This window comes from Xenopus laevis, chromosome 6L (genome assembly GCF_017654675.1).
Source record: "Xenopus laevis strain J_2021 chromosome 6L, Xenopus_laevis_v10.1, whole genome shotgun sequence".
Taxonomy (NCBI): domain Eukaryota; kingdom Metazoa; phylum Chordata; class Amphibia; order Anura; family Pipidae; genus Xenopus; species Xenopus laevis.
This window is the reverse complement of record NC_054381.1, coordinates 74,668,818-74,689,683: the sequence shown is the minus strand read 5'-3', so window position 1 is coordinate 74,689,683 and position 20,866 is coordinate 74,668,818. Positions and strand designations below refer to the sequence as shown.

Here is a 20,866-nt window from a genome sequence, read left to right as displayed (position 1 = left end):
TATTGGGGCTGGAGGCAAAGTTGCAAGTTTGTTATTGACAAGATCTAAAACTGTTCCAGAATAGGGTGGTGGAATATATAGGTTAACTATAATTAAAGGTTTGTTATAGAGGGTACAATAGAGAATAATGTATCGGCCGTAATGGTCCATAACTATTTGGGTCAGCGAGAATATGGTACTTTTTTTTATTAATATGGTTACTCCCCGGGCATGATTGGAGAACGTGGAGTGGTATGACCAACCTACCCATGGACGTTTCAGAGAAAGGACTTTTTGACCTGTTAGGTGTGTTTCTTGCAATAAAAGGATGGAAGGTGTGTGTTTCTTAATGTAATTATGCATAAGGCTTCTCTTAAATTTGGAGTTTAGCCCCCTGATGTTCCAAGAGATTATATTACAAATAGCCATGATAGTGGAGAGCTACATATGTGAACGAATGGGGCCTCAGTACCTGTACAATACTAGTGACCAGTGTGACTGCAATAGGAAAGAGGATAAAAGTTAACATAACACATATAAAGCATTTCAACATTATCGAAAATAAGTAAAATTTTAACATCCCCCCGGTTCCCTCCCTACCCACCCTCCAAACTTGGGTGGGTCTAGATCCCATAACAAAAGACCTGGAAGTGGTCAATACTGGGGTGCGTGCCCCTTCAAACTCAGAACTCAAATTAGTCAAAAAAAAAAAAAAAGGGAAGAAAGGGACTTGAACAGCCGTTGTCCCTACCGGCCCGGTTATAGGGTAGGCTAATGGACTGCCTAGATATATGTCAGACCCCATAAAAAATAATCTTGCCCCTTAGCTTGGTTGCAATCCGGTGGTTTGACTCATGTAGGTAAGTGTCACGCTTGTTGTTTCAGTTGGTCGTCTAACTAAATGGAAACAGTATATCTGTGTGTTGGACTGGGAGAGAGAAATCTCCCCCCCCAACTTGGTATTAGACATCTAGCGCAGTCGAGTCTTCAGTATTCATTTGGGAGCATGGGATTATGTCGGTGGCTGGTCTGCAGTAAGACTCAAAATTGCCTTTTTAGTCTCTTCTCGGACTGTTGTCGGGGGCCTGTCTCCGTGGGCCCCTTGCATCCAACCAGCTGTCGGCTTCTGATGGTGTTGTGAAGATATGTGACCGACCGCTATCTAGGACCTTTAGTTTAGCGGGGAAGAGCATATTATATTGGATCTGCGCCTCCCGCAGGCGTCTCTTGACTCCCTGAAAAGTAGCTCTTTGCTTTTGCACTGCGACAGAGAAATCAGGATAGAAGGAGATACGGGCGTTGTTGTATTGTATGTCTCCTTTTTGGCGAGCTGCTCTGAGAATAGCGTCTCTGTCTCTGTAGTTAAGGACTTTCAATAAGAAGGGCCTCGGTGGAGCTCCTGGTGGAGGAGCTCTAGTGGGGACTCTGTGAGCTCTTTCCACTATGAACACCTCAGAAAAGATGGTGGTTCCAAACAGTTCTTTCAGCCAAGTTTCGGTAAATTGTTCAGGGTGTTGTCCCTCCACCCTCTCTGGTAGCCCAACGATCCTGACATTTTTGCGCCTATGTCTGTTTTCCAAGTCATCCGTTTTATCCAGTGCAGTTTGGAGCTGTTGTTGTAATCCTCGTATAGTGTTTTGCAGGGGAGAAACTTGGTCTTCTAGAGTAGAGACTCTGTTTTCAACCTCCGTTGTTCTCTCCCTTACATTTTGTAGGTCTTGCCTTATCAATGATACATCTATTTTTAGTTCTTCAAGCTGTGCAGTGGCTGTCGTGCGGTTTTCCAGTATTGCCCCCATCAATTCTCCTAGCGTTGGTTCAGTCGGCGTTTGTTCAGATTGGGGGGAGGCAGGAGGAGAGCCACCTTTTCCTCCTTTACTTGGCGTCTGTTGAGAGCTGTGGGCATATTGCTCAAGACGGGCTGCAGTGTCCTGTTTTGGTTTCGGTCCGTATTTGCCCATGTTCTCCGGTTAGCGTATATGAGGTAGAAGAGAAGTCGTGTGGTAGAAGGCAATGGGTTTAGTGTGAGAGAGACGGCAGCATTGTCAGGATAGCAGACCGGGCTCGGCTGTCAGGGACTATCTCTTATTTTAAATCATTTATGTCGGTGGGTAGGCACCACCACCTGTTTGGGTCTGTATTGTAACAGAGAGGTGACCACAAGAGATGGTGAGAGTGTATTGTTCCCCAAAAATTGCCAGGTAGAGAAGTTTGCAAGGCCTGAGGAGGGCCCTAGATTTGTCCTGGGTTTGGATCACAGGCAGGTAGTGTGCTAATTGCCCTGTGCACATGTTGGCTCGCTCTGTTTAAGCAGTGCAGGCTTTTCTTCAATAGAGCTGTCTGCAGTAAGGGCTATAAAAGGCTGTAAAAAGGGGGGCCCCAGGGCTCCAATTCCACTTACCCCCCCAGCACAAGTCACCAGCAGTGTTGCAGCAGTTGTTTCGGTGCTCCGTGGCCGTTTCTGGAAAGAACCGCGCTGCCGGTCGGGCCTTGCTGGGGACGGCAATTACGCAAGGCCGCAGCTTCAGACGCGCCGCTAGGCCTCAGCCGGTTCTTCGGCGTAGAATGCTCCCAGAAGCTCGTTTTTGCCAGCGGATGGTGTGAGGGACTAACAGGAGCTAGGAAGTAAGTACTGGGTGGTATGGGCCAGGTGGAAGGGGTGTATTTCAGGCTGGAGCCCTGGGAGATCCCCAAGATTGCGGCCACGCTGCTGCCTGGCTAGCCACACCCCCCCGGTTATTTTTCTTTTAATGCATCTTATTAGCCCTTCTTCTTGCTTCTTCTTAATCCTCTTTTCTATCTCCAGTTCTTTGTACATATTTCATGTGCAAAATATTTCTGACATGTATTGCTTTCCTACATTTCTCGTCGAACCATATCTCCTTCTGTTGCCATTTCTTTACTTCTATTACTTCCTTTGCAATTTCTATTATTGATTTCTATTATTGAATTTGTTCCAAAGAAATCTCCTCATTCAAGATTTGCATGTTTTGTATGGGAGGGGGTGTTAGTATGATAAATAACTAAAAAAATTAAGTAACCAGTACAAGTGCACTTTTTCTAAGCAAAAATGGTTCTAGCAGAGTTAAGGTATAGGGATCCCGAACTACAGATCCTTTATCTGGACAACCTAGGTCCCAAGCATTCTGCATAATAGGTCCTATACCTGTATTAGAAACCATGAAATAATCTCAAAGGATACCTTTACTCTAGCTTTTATTTCACAAAACATTGTTTCCATAAAATCCTTTATCTGAATATATATAATTGGAAATTATATTGGTAATAGGAATGATGATGATTAAGCCTCTTCATCATTAAAAGTTTAGTCAGCAGCGTTTATTGTTTTATTTTTGCTGTAATTGGTTGTAATCTATTAACATCGCTTTTTTCATGTTAAGAAAACCCTAAATGGTTTGCTTAATTCACCTAATAAATATTTTTTCAGGTTCTAGTAAGTAATGTTACATGATTATGTTGTATATTATGTGGATATCTGCAAAACCTAAAAAAAACCTAGACCATCTATAGTATAACTAATCCACTCAGCCCCCCCCGCTCCTGTTGACAAAAGTCCAATTTGTCCAGCACACCACAAAATAGTACAAAGTCCTGGTGCTATCCAAAACAGCAATTAATAGAAAAACCAGTAAAAAAGGATGCACACAGGTATTTAATCAAAAAGTTTAAAAAAATTACATTTTATTTAGTACATTAAAAAAGCAAGTCGACGTTTCGGTCTGTATCTAGGACCATTTTCAAGACCATAAACTGTTTAGTAAAATGTTACGACTATAAATAGTTAAAACACCATAGCACTCATCCACTCACTTGCTCCAATAAAGGAGAAACATGGATGTGTAAACTTCATAATACCAATTCTAAAAGAGAACTGGCACTAAAACTTCAGGATGTGTGGAAATAGCAATTACAAAAAACATTATTAACATAATAGCAACATTATCGCTGGTTCAAAAAACAGGTATATATATCGAGTCAATACGTGAGTGGTTTCACTGGACTGATATTTATGAATTTGGGTAGCACCCGGCTCTTAACTATATGAATGGTGAGTGCCGATTTACTCGAGATATATATATATATATTGTGAGCAGGATCATACGAACAGACGGGTCTTGAACAGGGTAAAGTCCATTTATTGTTCACGTATAAAGATTCTGTGAGCAAAGCAGCATAAAACAAAATAAAACAAAACAAAATCCTTGCCCCACTTGGGCTCTAACTAATACACAGAGTAGTTTCCCTCTCTACTACCGGTCCCCTACTGGGATTTCCAGTCAAACACAAACAGTACAACTCCCCAGAGTCACAGTACCTTTGCAAAAGTCCTTTCCCTTTGGGGAAACATAAACAGCCGCTACCAATGGCCACACTCAACTCCCAGCTCTCCTCAGTGTATGTCTCAAGCTTTCACTCTCAGCCCCAACCCTCTCTAGCAGCTAGCTGATCTAGCCTGCTAATTATTCCCCAGGTGAGACTTTCTGGGGGAATTAACCCACTCAGAACTGCTGTACATATGGGAGTAAGACATGAACCTAGGGGAAATATATCTTCCTTCACACTGTGTTCAAGTTACCGGTTCACAATATATATACTGTATATATATATATATCTATCCAGTCATATGAAAAAGTATGGGAACCCCTTTAAGTCTGCATAATAATTCACTCCACTTTCAGCACAAAAGATAAAAGTGGTATGTCTTTCATTTCCCAGAAACAGTACCAGGGTGTTTTCTGAACAAAGATTTTTAGTGAAGCAGTATTCAGTTGTATGAAATTAAATCAAGTGTAAAAAACTGTCGGTGCAAAAATTCGGGTACACTTGTAATTTTGCTAATTTGAATGCATGTAACTACTCAATACTGATTACTGGCAACACCAAATTGTTTTGATTATCTTATTAAGCCTTGAACTTCATAGGCAGGTGTGTCAAATCATGAGAAAAGGTATTTAAGGTGGCCAATTGCAATTTGTGCTTCTGTTTGACTCTCCTCTGAAGAGTGACAGCGTGGTATCCTCAAAGCAACACTCAAAAGATCTGAAAACAAAGATTGTTCAGTATCATGGTTTAGAGGAAGGCTACAAAAAGCTATCTCAGAGGTTTAAACTGTCAGTTTCAACTGTAAGGAATGCAATCAGGAAATGGAAGGCCACAGGCACAGTTGCTGTAAAACCCAGGTCTGGCAGGTCAAGAAAAATACTGGAGCGGCATATGCAGATGATTGGAGGGGATCTTGGGTTGTCTGTAACCATTCTCAAAAAGACCTGCAAGAACATCTTGCTGCAGATGGTCTATCTCTACATTGTTCCACAGTACAGCGCAATTTGCACAAAGAACATCTGTATGGCAGGGCGATGAGAAAAAAGCCCTTTCGGGACTCACTCCACAAAAAGTGGGTCACTTGTTGTATGCAAAAGCTCATTTAGACAAGCCACAGCACATTTTCGAACAAAGTGCTTTGGACTGATGAGACAAAAATGTCATTTTTTGAAGAAAAAGCGATTTGTATGGCAAAAGAAGAACACCTGTTACCTACTGTCAAATTTGGTGGAGGTTCCATCATGCTGTGGGGCTGTGTGGCTAGTTCAGGGACTGGGGCCCTTGTTAAAGTCGAGGGTCGGATGAATTCAACCCAATATCAACAAATTCTTCAGGATAATGTTCAAGCATCAGTCACAAGTTAAAGTTACACAGGGGTTGGATGACCCTAAACACATTTCGAAATCTACAAAGGCATTTATGCAGAGGGAGAAGTACAATATTCTGGAAAAGCCATCACAGTCCCATGACTTGAATATCATCGAAAATCTAAGTGATGATTTGAAGCCAGCTGTCCATGCTCAGCAGCCATCAAATTTAACTGAACTGGAGAGATTCTTTATGGATGAATGGTCAAAAATACCACTATCCAAAGACTACCACTTACAAAGACTAACTAAGTTAACATGCACTTCCTTTGGCCCATGTAACTAGCTGCATACACAATTGCTGCATATTCTGACTCCTCCTATTCTGTCTGTCCACATATGTAAAGTTTCCCCTACTCAGTGCACAACCATTGAAGCTGTAAAGGCCTCCTATTCTGTCCAAGTAGAGTTGCCTACTCTGTACAGATAGCTGATTGTCATGTCTCTATGGCAGCTACGTAAGGGTACTAATAGTGAACTCTATTGAGAACCGAACTGGAGGCAACATGTTACTTGCATGAGTTACGTCATGATGACTGAGGTGAGTTAGCTACAGGGTTGGAGTAGGCAGGGACGATGCAGCAAAGATGCAGTGCAGTTCTAGTAAATAACTGTTATGTCTTGCTGTTATGTCTTATATGCTATGTGCATGTATATGCTATATGCATGTAGAGTAGTTAGCTACATGTACGGATAGAGCAGTTAGGCTCAAGTGTGTCTGTTTTGTATTTTTAAATTTTGAAATGTAAATTGGCGCAAGAGCAAAATGCTAGAAAGTATAATGCATTGCTTTAACCACAGGTGTTGTCTCTTATGGCTTCTGCAATGGTGGCTAATGAGCTAGATTTTCAGAAGACTAATATAACAAGATGCCAGGGTGTAAAGTGCAAAACATGGATGTAATCCAATATGATTTATACGCTTTGAGCCTCAAGCTGCATGTAAAAGAATTACCACAGGTTTTTCCACTACAAAAAGATCAGCAGCACTGTATTTATGAGGAGTGGGGTGAGGCACATATGCATTTTTAAACTCATTATTGCTCTTGCACCACTACCTGAATAAATGAACCCTTCTAAGTATATATAAAATAATATTTGAGTGGTTCTTAGCACCTATTTGCATAATACCAGCTAATGGATTTTAGTAGGATGATATTAATTATGTATAGGTCAAGCATGTGAAATTCAAATGACATGGAGGGTCAAAATGAAAGGGTAAAACTCCAAAGGGGATATATATTCACTTGAGAATAAATATTAAAACATGTAAACAGACATTTAGAGCCTTATTTATCAAATTCTGAATTTCTGATTATCTAATTTAAAAAGTCTGACCAAACTAGAACCCACGATAGGACCTTACATAGTTACACACAGTAGTTACATAGTTAAATCGGGTTGAAAAAAGACTAAAGTCCATCAAGATCAACCCCTCCAAAGGAAACCCAGCATCCATACATACACACACTGATTCCTTCTTCCTAAGTAAATGGGAAAAGTCCCAATGATTTTTTGATGTGCACTGGGTTTCGTGCAACACCCTGAAGTTTTCTGAGTTTTTGGGCAAAAATCTGAGTTTTCGGTAAAAAATCCAACAAATCTTGAAAATGTAGGAAAAATCCAAAAATTGGTGAAAATTAGCGAAAATTAAATTTCTTCCCGCAAAGCAAATTTTTGGGGAAATGTAATAATAAATAAATGCAAAAACCCGAGTGGATTTGATCGGAGTTTGTAGCAGAAAATATTGAGGTAAATTCGGACTTTGATAAATAACCCCCTAAATATAGTAAAGTGTAGTCATGTCCCCTCTTAAGCGTCGTTTTTCCAGAGAAAACAACCCCAACCTTGACAGTCTATCCTCATCATTTAAGTCTTCCATCCCTCTAACCACTTTAGTTGCATGTCTTTTATTGATGGGCGAATCTGTAGCATTTTGCTTCGCTGAATAATTCACGAATTTAGTGAAAAATTCGCGAAGACTCCTAGTCCTATCTTTTAAAAAAAAAATTAGGGCTCCCATTTTGCCAGTTTATTAAAAATGTCTTGTCGACTGTTAACAGTATCTACTAATTCTCTATACTGCTGTTTAACCAAAAAGTACCATCTGTACTTTACTACTAGTAGATTACTCACTTTAGTTGTAACACAATTACAACTAAATAAATCTGAACAGATATCTGTGTGCTTTGTATCCCAGATAAAAATGAATAAACCATATATTTATGTGAATGAACCTTATATTTACATCATGTAATGGTAATGATTCTGAAATACTATGTAATGTAATCTTAATGACTCAGATTGAGAATAGTCATAGCTGTGTTATCGAATCCAAACAACTTTAAGTACCATCTGCATAGTAGTTAAATGAAAAATAAACTCCAAATATGACGTATAAATAACTTTTTTTTATATACAAAATAGCACAACGGTGCTATAAGATAAATTACAGTGGAGGAGGAGCATTGTCCCTCTGTAGAGACTGGATGATGCACGTACGATGTGCGTGTCACGTGGCGCACGCACGACAATTTCGATGCATCGAGCATGATGTGCAGTTGCCAAGTATGACACACAGGCGCCGAATTTGCCACGCAGGTGCCAATTTTGCCGAATTGCCTATTGAATTGAGTAGCACTCAAATACATTATGATTTTTATTATTTTAGTAATAATGTGACTACATTAGCCAACCATGCTGCAGTATTAGAAGTAACATTATTAGAATTAGAATTAAAAGAGGTAGGCCTCAACCAGAAGAAATTAGACTACAATGAAGCAATATGGGCCTTGACAGACCCCCAACCAGAAGAAATTAGACCACAATGAAGCAATATTGGAAGAAAAAAATATTTTTAAGAGCCTTGACAGACCCCAACCAGAAGAAATTATACTACAATGTTTCAGTACTGGAAGCAAAATTATTTTTAGGAGCCTTGACGGACCCCAACCAGAAGAAATTAGACAACCTTATGGCAGTGGTAGCATCAACATAGAATCAAAATTAGAATTAGAAGAGGTAGACCCCCAACCAGAAAAAAATATTTGAAAATGCGGCAATATTAGAAGCAACATTTTTAGAAGCCATTGTAGGCCTCAACCAGAACAAATTAGCCAACAACGCAACAGTATTAGAAGCAACATTTTTAGAAGCCACTGTAGGCCTCAATCAGAACAAATTAGCCAACAACACGGCTGTATAAGAAGCAACATTTTTAGAAGCCATTGTAGGCCTCAACCAGAACAAATTAGCCAACAACGCAGCAGTATTAGAAGCAACATTTTTAGAAGCCACTGTAGGCCTCAATCAGAACAAATTAGCCAACAACACGGCTGTATAAGAAGCAACATTTTTAGAAGCCATTGTAGGCCTCAACTAGAACAAATTAGCCAACAACGCAGCAGTATTAGAAGCAACATTTTTAGAAGCCATTGTAGGCCTCAACCAGAACAAATTAGCCAACAATGCGGCAGTATTAGAAAAAACATGTAGAAACCTTGATAGGGCCACACCACGAAAAAAAAATTGCAGACAATTCAGCAGAACAGCAGTAGGAGCATTGATAGGCCCCACCACAAAAAAAATTGCAGACAATGCAGCAGAACAGCAGTAGGAGCATTGATAGGCCCCCACCACAATAAAAACATTTGCCGACAATGCAGCAGAACAGCAGTAGGAGCACTGATAGGCCCCCACATCCAAAAAACATTTGCCAACAATGCAGCAGTAGTACTAGGGGTAGCAGGCTGCAGGAGCAGACATATCAGCCAGATGAGGAATAGGCAAAACTATGGAGGAGGAGTCTATGAGAGTAGAGTATATGCAGCAATGGAGAGATGTTGTACAGCAGTGAGGAGGAGGATAGGAGGCTAGTCTCTAATGTCTGCAATAGGCACTTGGATATCCCCGCTTATCCATGCCTTATTCATTTTGATAAATGTCAGCATATACATGCTGCCAGTGGATAGCCATGTCCGCTTGCTGTGCTGTGCCAGTTCTGGCCACTGGTGGAGCTTCGACACCAAAAACTGCATGGGGTCATCATCAGTGCGCATGGCGTCCTGCACACTGACCAACCCCATGTAGTCAGCCACCATACGCTCCAGCCTTTGGTGGTGACTTTGGGTGCTGACTGGGCCTACTGCTGCCTGATGAGGCTCCATCTCTGCTGGATGTGTGCAGTAGTGGAGGCCTGAGAAGTGTCAGCCTGGAGGAAGGCCTCCACCAGTTTTGAGCATAGAACCCTCTTTAATTGACCCACCCTCCTCTCTCTGGCTGGGTACAAGGAACTCACCCACCTTTCCCTTTTACCAAGGGTTAAGTAAAGTGGCCACCCATTTGATGGGACAGATCCGGGGATTGCTCCGGAGGTAATTCTGCATATGGGCAGACATGTAGAAGAGGTGCCCCTGAACAACCTCTTCTTCACTGCCCTCCAGATGCAGCAGGTCATATACCTCCTCCACCTGCTTTGCGGACAATTGCTGGGGTGGTTGTGTGGCGTGTGCCCTGCTCACCATGCTGTGCAGGCACTCAGTCCTCCTTTCCCTCATCCTCCTCATCGGGCAAAACTTCCTTCTTCTCCTGCCTGCCTACAGGGCCTACTCTCCTCCTCCTCAGGCATGTCGCCCTCCTCTACCAGGCCATCCAACGTGCACTTGAGGAGGCAAACCAGGGGTATAACAGAATTGCCAGCATGTGGCCTGCTCAAAGGGGACAAGTAACAGCAGAGCTGCCTCATCTGCTGCCACTGCTCTGCATTGAAGTACCCCATATCTGCCCCCTGAGTACCCCTGGCACTGTGCTCCAGCAGGTAATTGCTGACCGCCCAGCGCTGCTCCACAAGGTGCTCCACCATGTGCAGGGTGGAATTCCAGGGCGTCAGCAGGTCACAGATTAGCCGGTGGGGTGGCAGATTGTGCTACCACTGCATCCATGCCTACGACGCGCTGGTGGTGGGGGACCTGCGGAAGTGGCCACATACCCTACGTGCCTTCTACGACAAGTCACTCAACCCTTGGTAGCTGGGGATCCGCCAGTTAGGGGCAGCATAAGCCATCAGCTGTCGGAAGGGGGTTGCTTCAACTAGCTGATAGGGTAGCAACTGCACTGCCAGAAGCTTTGCCAGGCAGGCATTGAGCCTCTGCACTTGGGGGTGGCTGGGGGTGAAAGGTACCTTGCGACCAAGGAACTGGGAGAGGGAAACCTGGCGGGACTGGTGCTGCACTGATTATGGCAGTGAGGAGGAGGAGGCAGCGGGGGCTGCAGAAGAGGCAGAGCTACACAGTGGCTGCCTCCAACTGTGAGCCTTAGAAACATCTTCCCTTACTACAGGGGATAGGGAGCTAGCACCTCTTCCCTGAGGAATGGGAGGTGAACCAGATGCCTGCGCTTTTTGGTGCTGCTCCCACGTCATCCTGTGATGACGTTTCATATGAGAACTTAAAGCCAACATTCCCATATGTGACCCTGTCTGCCCCTTCTAACTTTCTGCCGGCAGAGCTGGCACACTGCTACCGACTGGTCCTCAGTGGTGATGGGCGAATTTGGGGCGTTTCGCTGAAAAATTTGCAAATTTCCTGTGAAATTTGCAAAACGGCAAAAAGTTTGCAAAATGGCACCGGCGTCTTATTTTTGACGCCAAAAAAAAAGGGATTTTCGAGGCGGTTTCGGGAATCGTGGGAATTCACTAGAAATTTGCGCCTGGGGAATAAATTTGCCCATCACTAGTCCTCAGTCTGGCAGGTGAAAAATGCCCACTGCTGAAGTACAGGCCACCGCCTTGCCTGCTGTGGAGGGCTCTTCATCATCATCCTCATCAACAACACATAGTTCCCCCCAGGGTCTGTCCCTGTCATCACCCTCCCCCAGATCCTGCATCATATATGACATCCACACCCACATCCATCATGCTGGTGTCTGACGCCACACGAGCAGTCTGTTGCCCTGCCATTAGGGACCCTGCCTAATATCCCCTACTGATGTGGGCTGTGCCATGACCTCCTCCTCATCAGACATGAATGTACCCCACATTCCTGCCTGATCATCAAGAAGATCCTGGGTGTCTGGGCCCAAGTCCACCTCAGGGTCAAACATTAAGGGGGATGGGGTGTCCTCCAGCACTGAGCTGGCAGGTGACTCCACCTCCTGCCGCTCACTGGTGCTGGCTGCAAATTTGGTAGCCTGGGTCAGCAAGTCTACCACCGACTCTGCCTGCTGCAAGTATATGGGTCGTGAAGCAGTGGCAAAAAAATCTGGCACAGTCCTATGTGTGCCAGTGGCCCCACTGTGACCCAATGCCATCTGATGCTGTGGCACTTGCTGTAACTGTGATTGTAGCTGCTGCTGTTGTTGCTGCTGTGGTTGCAGCTGCTGCTGTTGTTGTTACTCCTGTGGTTGCAGCTGCTGCTGTACTACAGTGCTCAGACTGGGCATGGCACGTGGGCTGGGCTGTTGTGGGGTTGGATGCCCATGGCCAGCACCACAGCCTCTTCTTCTACCTAGCCCACCCATCCTCCCACCGCCACCCAGACCTCCCATCCCACCCCTCCTCTCTCTCCCACGGCCCGTCATAGTGGGCACAAATAAACTAAAAAAAAAACAAGGGGGGGGGGGGTTTTGGATATTTGGGGGAAGGAGAAAAAAATAAAACCATAAACTATAATCCCTCAGCACAAGTGTATACCCACAAGGGATACACACACACAAACACAGATAAAGATAGTTAGCCCTAATAAGGGCTATTGGGTGGTGAGCAGGCAAGCAGAAAAGGGAAAATTAAAAAGGTAAACTGAAATCCACAACTTCCACTTGCACTCAGAAAGGGAAAAAAACTAACTCAAAAACTCCTCTAGCTAAATTAAACCCCATTTCCTGCTCGCACTAATGTAATGGCGGCCTTTGCACCTCCTAATATAGACAGTGGGAGGCTTCACATCTAATTGGCTGCTGTGGCTGAGTCCCGTTTGTTGCGTGTCCTTTTACTGATGCACGCGCCTTTTGCGTCAAAAACTTGCAGCGTGGTGAAAAATTTGACGTAGACACAAACCACATGGCGAAACTGAGTTAAGGAAACTCCCAACACACTGCCATTTAGCGTATAGCTTGCACTTATATAATTTTTGCCAAAGTGCATAACCTTACATTTATCAACATTGAACCTCATTTTCCAGTTTGCTGCCTAGTTTTCCAATTTATTCAAATCACTCTGCAAAGTGGCAGCATCCTGCATGGAACCTACAGTTCTGCACAATTAGTTTAGTATCATCAGCAAAAATAGAAACAGTACTTTTAATGCCCACCTCCAGGTCATTATTAAACAAGTTAAAAATCAAAGGACCATGTATAGAGCCCTGGTCCAATTAGAAAATGTTCCATTTACTACCACTCTTTGTAATCTTTCTTTAAGCTAGTTCTCTATCCAGGTACAAATACTATGCTTGAGGCCAACATTCCTTAATTTAACCAGTAATCTTTTGTGTGGCACTGTATTAAATCCACTGCCTTCCCAGAATCGAGGTCCCTGCTCATCTTCTCATAAAAGGAAATGAAATTAGTCTGGCAAGATCTATTACGCATAAAACCATGCTAGCACAAACTCATCGTTTTATGATTTGCATTGAAGTCCAGGATCTTATCCCTTAATACCCCTTCAAAACTACCACTGATGTCAGACTAACCAGCCTATAGTTTGAGGCTGAGTTTTTGAATAGTGGCACCACATTAGCAATATACCGGTCTCTCTGCACCGTGCCAGACCTCAATGAATCCTGAAATATTAAGAAAAGGGGTTTGGCAATCGCAGAGCTAAGCTCTCTAAGTACCCTGGGATGAATACCATCCAGTCCAGACCTTTATCTAAACATGTTCTAGTCTCTTTTGAATTTCCTCATGCATGAACCATGCATCATTAGTTGTATTACAAGGATTGGGACTATTAAGAAGGAAACCTTCATTAACTGGTTCCTCATTTGTGTAGACATACTAAAAATACTGACAAATGCAAAATTGATAAATATGTCTTTCTATTTGCTAATTTCTGCTCAAAACTACCAAACTTCAAAGCTTTATTCAAGATTTGAAAAATCACCTACAATCTTCCATTTACCAGCATCTTATCTTCCCTCTTACGTACAGTACCAATATCAAACAACCTTAGTATAAGTACCAGGCCCGGCCTAGGGCAGCATAAATTAAGAGATCGCAAAGGAAGTGTGTACAAAAGAAAAAAGCCAATGCATCGATGGAGGGTCCTTGTCTTGCAGAATGTTGAGCAGCAGGAAATGTGTGAAAGGGGGGAGGGCTGTATAGAGCTGCTTATCAAAAGACTTGTGTTTGTCACATGTATGCTGCTTGATGGTTGATCCTGTGATGATTGCCTCATTGGACCGACATGACAGCCAAATTGACATGTTGACAAGGGGGCTGTCATTGCTCATAGCTAACTAACTGTCAGTTTTGGTTGCTACTGTGTTCTTAGCAGTTACATCCATTGTCTGCCTTGGCAGAGTTAAGGCACTATTTTGAGAGAGGATGTAGATTTTATCAGACATATATATATATATATATATATATAAAGTGCTGATATATACTGCAAACATATTATTAAACATACAAATTACATGCAAAATCAAAACAGTGGATATTGATAAAATGTAAGATCGAAAATCCAAGGAATCAGCTATTCTGGTTACAGATGTAAATGTAGGACAGTACAGTAAGTTAATAGTTTTCTGATAGTAGTGGATTTATTGACCTTTTGTACATTTACATTTCAGTATTAAAACAGAAGTGAATGACGTCTCATTATATAAATTTACTGTTCAAATCTAGTAAATATTTAAAAAGTTTGTTCATATACTTGTGCAAATCACTTTTTTCTAATTAATTACTAAATTACAATATTCTGTGCCTTGATGACTTTTCTGTTAATGAAGTAGCAGATTTAGTTTATAGTCTTCATGCCACCAATTATTATTCTACAAAAATGTTTCACTGAAGGTATTCTAAAGTTTAATTCAACACTAAAATACTGCAACATTTACCTTTACAAAGATTAACTCTTATTAAATTATCTACTATTCAAACTATTCTAATTATACTGGAGTGTAATAAGAGACAAAAAAAAGAATTCACACTGAGAATTGAATTTCTAGAGATAAATGTGCATTAACTTAATAGTGTGCTGCTAATTAGTTCTGATATTTATTCATGGAAGGTAGGACAAAGATGTAATCAGTTACTCAAAAGCTTTCAATATGAATACATTGCACATATATTGCAAAGCATACCCTGTGTATATCTTGATAATGAATATCTTTGACATCCTCTAACTCAATCCCCTAATTAACTTGGTCACAGGTGGCCAATTAACCTGTTGTGTTATTTTTGAATTCAGTGTGCAATATAGTCTTTGAGAGTAACAATGAAAAACAATGTCAAGCAGTAACATTAACATGATAATTTTAATTTTCAGTATCCTATGTGTATATACAAGAACATATTGTTAAATTCTAATATAGTATATATATTTTTTAAATTTAATTACAGATACTTAATAAGTACATAAATGGACATTTTAATGACCACTCACTGACATTAAAAACTATTTATGCTCTTTATGGATTTTCTTTCTTACAAAACACATTTTTGTCCATAAATTATTGCTAGATAAAGCCACCACCACTACCATTCTGAAAGCCTACAACCTTGGCACCTGTCTTACCAACTGGACCACATTCTAAGCCCCCATACTCTTCACTCACATGCATATACACACTAACTACTGGTTTACTATCTTCACTGCGCACTTACTGTACCTTTCAGTGAAAAGGGGCAAGTGGGCAGGAAGTCCCTTGACTTTACCAGCAATGTTGCCATATTTTTAACTGGATATTTACAATGAATTTTTGTTGTGTATATACTGTATGTGTGTGTGTGTGTGTGTATATATATATATATATATATATATATATATAAGTCCAAAAATAAAAGGAAGCACTCACGGCATAAAGGTTGTTAGAGGTCCTTTACTGAATCATATAGACATCTATGCATTTCGGACCGTCATCAGGATGTCATCCCATTTTGTCTGATCCTATACAAAACCTTGAATCAGATGGGACCACTAAGCTACAGATTGTACAATTGATCTATTGGCATGTGTGCTTTTCTGGCATGAGACACCCAATGTGGTTGCACAGCCACTAACACCAGAAAAACCCTTCAGGCAATACTATGCCCTGGTTAAATGGGCCATTGAAATCTGCCAAAGTTCAAAGTTTACTTGGGCATCTTCTGGCTGACTGTACTTTATAATGTTTAAAGGTTTTGAAGAATAATAGAGGGTGGGATATTATGTATTTGCATAACTGTATTATGCTTTATAAAGTTAATTGCTTTTGAAGGCTGTCAGAATGCGTGTGTGTGTGTGTGTGTGTGAGAGAGAGAGAGAGATTGTGAACTGATAATAGTGCAAAAAAGAAGGATGAATGAAAACAAACATGTTTTATATTTAAACCCTAAACCATTGATGAATGATTTATTCACAGTAAATTTGTGAGTTCAGTGATAAAGAAATCTACAACAAAATCTCCCAGCTGGCATTTGGGCTTACCTAGAGATTTATGTCTTTATAAAGAATCTTTAAAATGGCCAACAGTTTGTATACTAAAAAAATTTAATAAAACAAATTTTTTAAATGATTTTCAAGTTAGACAGAGGTACACAGTAGCTGAAAATTCATACACAACTTGATAAATACACAGTTTTATATGCAGCAATGCCTGCCGTTGTGTGGTGTATCTAGTCACTGTTTTTTATACAGTATAATAAGTAGGCTCCTTAGTGTAAACTGGTTGTTTGACTGTCAGATCAGTTTGTGTAAAGCTTTAATACTGATAAACCAAATTTCTAATTACACATTGATTTTCTATTATGCGCTTAATTATTTTATTTTCATTCTACCATTTTGCTGTTGCTACACGATAACCACTCACTAAATTATATGTTCAAAAGTAATGGCTCCATATTGTTGTGTATACTTTTACTGAATTGTGTGGTGCAGTATATTTTACAATGTTACATGAATAACAGACATTGTATATGGAAGGCTTAAGCATACCAAACCAAGCATTAATATAAATCCCATTCTGAAAAACATTAGCTTGGTTCTACAAATACAGAATAAAGCTGTCTACTTATAAGGGGATGAGAACACACCATTTTAATATGTTATTAATAGAAAAAAATATTTTGCATGTAAACTTTGTGATTGTCATCTTAACCATTTAGTACATGATAGTTAGAATCTTTGTTATTTTATTATCAGGGAATTTGGTTGGCGAGACCCTGAACTTCCAGAAGTGATACAAATGTTACAGCATCAGTTCCCTTCTGTTCAGTCTAATGCTGCTGCTTATTTGCAACATCTCTGTTTTGGAGACAATAAAATTAAAGCAGAGGTAAGTAGACGACTTGTTTATCTAGTTATTTAGGGCTCTGGCACACATAGGTGCATATATGTGTATTTGATTTTGCAAATGCAGGAAGGATGGAAATTACTTTTTATGACTGTGTTGCAGCCACAGAATATTTATTTCTACAAGGCTGATATTTTATGCTACATAGTTATTTTTTATATATGTATTACTAAATCTAAATCACTAACCAATAAAGGGTACAAGCTCACTTATTTCTGCTTTTTGAAATGTTATTATATATTTATTTCTGCATTTTGCTATGTTGAATCACAGTCTTAAGAAAGTGGAAATGAGCATAGAGCAAACGTTTGTTTTTCACAGAATAAATAAAATTCAGCATGGTTTTGCCAATTTACTAATAGGAGATTATGGAAAAGTAACTATGCATTAACAAAAATCACATCTTTTCACAAGTTAAGTTGTGAAACTTAAAATATTTGCCAATTCATCAAGAACACAAGAATGAATTTCCTGTAGTCAGACAGCTTTCATTTACATACAAAAGGTTTATTTGATAGACTCAAATGTGTTATGAATTTCCACCAAGAGGAATTTGTCGAGCTGCATTATACCATTATAAATGTAGAGCAACCATTTTTTATATCCTTTTTTATTGTATATACTCAATGTTAATGCTTCGCATATATAATTTTTTTTCTGATATACATTTCCCCCACTACAATTGTATGGAAAAAGTAGATTAGTGAATGTTTTGCAGAGAATTTATGTCACTGAAATTTCAATACATTATGCTCACAATTGTGTACTTTTTAGAAATATGTGATGTACTGTATTTGTGAAAATACACCTCTTAAGGCAAACTTTTGGCAGAATTAGAAGAGAAGTTCACACTTTAGTAAATACTGTATGTCCAATGACCACTCTGGCTTAAATTCCCTACAATGTCTTATCAGATTTTCTTCATTTTAGAACTAATATTTGATGTCTTCATATTCATATACCTTAATTTACAGTACACCCATTCAAAAATCCTCTTTGGTTCTCTGATAATTTTATGTCACAGTTTTCCTAAACCCTTTAGATTTGGAATTGTGAGTTGGGGTGTACTGCATAGCTGGTGCACTAAGAATTTTCATAATAATAATAATAGTGAGTTGAGTTGAGCAATTCAGTTTAGAAACAATTGGCATAAAAATACCTTGTTGATTATGCACATTATGGCATAAAATATGTAACAGAAATATATATGTGTGGGTAACATATTTTTAAAAAATAAATGTATTTTAATATTTTAACATGTATATGTATTATTAATAGAGGAACATTATTTTATATGTAACACCCTCTTGGCGACCCCCTGGTGCCAAGGTTGTACATTCTTACCAAACACCAGTGCAGATCCTGAGTCCCCTTACCAAGGTGAAAGAGTACTGAGAAATTCTTCTCTGGCAGTGCCTCCACCTAATGGGATCCGTGAATACACCTGCGGGTAGCCCCATTAGGAAAAACATTCAGCAGACACTCTGCTTTATAAAAATATCAACTTTATAATAACAAAAGTGCAGGTTAAAGTGTACATAAAACTGTCATAGTACAATTATAGCATGACCCACTACCCTGGGAACCCTGTACAAGTCCAGTCCTGGCACTTTCCTAACAGGCAAAGTCCCGCACTACTCCATTGGCAGATATAGAGTCTCAGTCCCTTATCCCCAATTAACACAATTGGTTCCAGGTAGTGCTAGTACCCAAATACCCCTCCTCACAGACCAGGCACTTACTCCCACATGGCAGGCATCAACAAAGCCTGTGTCACAAATGGGAAACATGCTGGATCCTCTCTTTTTCTACCCTCCCCTGGGCACCACTCACCCTGGGGATTCACTCAGATGGGTAGACTCATCCAAAGTGGAGCAGGCATCCACATCCATTCCATGAAGCACATGCAGCTTGCTTTATCCTTCAAACATAGCTCCCAGCACTTCCATAGTGCAAGCACACTGATGCTAAATCCGTAGCTGAACTGTAGCGTCCAGCACTGTCTATAGCGTGAGCATTCCCAGTCCAGATCTGGGAATTAGGAGTTTCAAACCCTCCTGGTCTAGCTGCCAGGCATGGGGCTGCCGCAACCCAACCTCAGAGGCCTCCTTCCTCTACATCTTGGCTGCAGAAATCACTCTCTCCTCAGTGAAGTAGTATCCTGCAGTAAGACAGTAATAGCTGTGTGAGCACATGGCTCTCCTATTTATAGTAAACTGGTGTGGCAGCGACACCTAGTGACATCCTCCGGTATCTGCCATGCTACACAAGCACAAGGGCTCCTGCCCCTGCCAAATCTCTAGGAGACCCTGTAGCTCAAGTTCAAGCAGGGGATTTCCAGACATGTTTAGACTGTTGGGAATTAACCCTATGAGTCCCTACATTTACATATAGCAAGCCCCAACATCACCTTCTCTTTCTTGATTTTTAATGCTTCTTTCAGCATTTAGCTTTTTTTAATATATGAGGGTTTTGATCCATTGCACGATCCAAGAAATGCATTTAAATGATTTTATAAATTAATTTATTATCTACTACCTGCATCCTGTTGATAGCTGAAGATTATGATTTCATGAGCATGAACCAAAGTGAGTCTGAAAATAAATACCTTCAGACAAGAGAATGCACGCACTCCTGCAGCCTTGATAGTTGAGGTAAAAGAGTAATTTTTATTTCTTCATGTTAAAAGTAGCGTCCTAACGCGTTTCGTATCAAAAGATACGTAATCATAGGCACATGTGCCTATGATTACGTATCTTTTGATACGAAACGCGTTAGGACGCTACTTTTAACATGAAGAAATAAAAATTACTCTTTTACCTCAACTATCAAGGCTGCAGGAGTGCGTGCATTCTCTTGTCTGAAGATTTTATTCGCCCAAGCTACGGGTTCGGGGCACAGCACCCGGGCCATCAGATAGACGCGGTGAGTGCCAAGCTAAAGCTGAGTTCATTTTGATTTGGATAAGAACTGTTTGATTGCAAGTGAAAGGCCTGGGGTTTGGACACCCAGGCCATTCCGTTCCATGCGGTAAGGATTACCGTGTGGCTGCTAGTTACCTCAATCGTTTTTAAAAGAGCGTTATGCTTGATTTGCTTAAATTGTTTAAATTGGTTTAAGCGATTGGGGTTAACTTGCATATATATATATCCATATTCAAGTTTGTCCACCTGAGATTAGTAGCCAGCGATCTTTTTCTTGTTTGAAAATAAATACCTACAGTATATAAAGTGCAAACAATATTGGAGGTTTCTGCATACTTCCCAACAGATAAAATAACAGTGCCAAATAACAACCTGTGTTCCTTTAAATAATTACATTTGCTGTTTTCTGTGAAAAGGAAAGCAAATATTCAATAATTATTTAATTCTAAACAACTCTTTTTCTAAAGCACAAATGAGAGTTGGTTGCACTAACTGATTGAAGTTAACCAACAGATTAAGTTACAATGGAAGTGTGATTGAGCTGGTCCAAATTGCAGCAATCACCAATTTTAATCTAGACCACCAAGAAATTATTAGATTCATTGTATAGATATGAAAATTGAAATTCATCTTGTATGTATTTTGTGGTGTTTATTCAGCAAAAAACAGCAGTTTTTTGCTATATATAAATATATGTATATATAAATATATGTGTGTATGGAAATAAGGCATCCCCTACTATTAATATCTGAGGAAAAGTAAAGTCACGT

General features: G+C 40.4%; 1 protein-coding gene across 10 annotated transcripts in view; it reads left to right on the top strand.

Moving 5' to 3' along the window:
* LOC108718510 (catenin delta-2) overlaps nt 1-20,866 on the top strand; it is a 757,810-nt gene that overhangs the window by 530,975 nt on the left and 205,969 nt on the right. For all 10 annotated transcript variants that reach the window (XM_041566188.1, XM_041566184.1, XM_041566181.1 and 7 more), the window contains one exon: nt 17,022-17,154. In XM_041566188.1, coding sequence (XP_041422122.1) covers nt 17,022-17,154 — 133 coding nt within the window. The remainder of the gene's footprint in view (nt 1-17,021; nt 17,155-20,866) is intronic.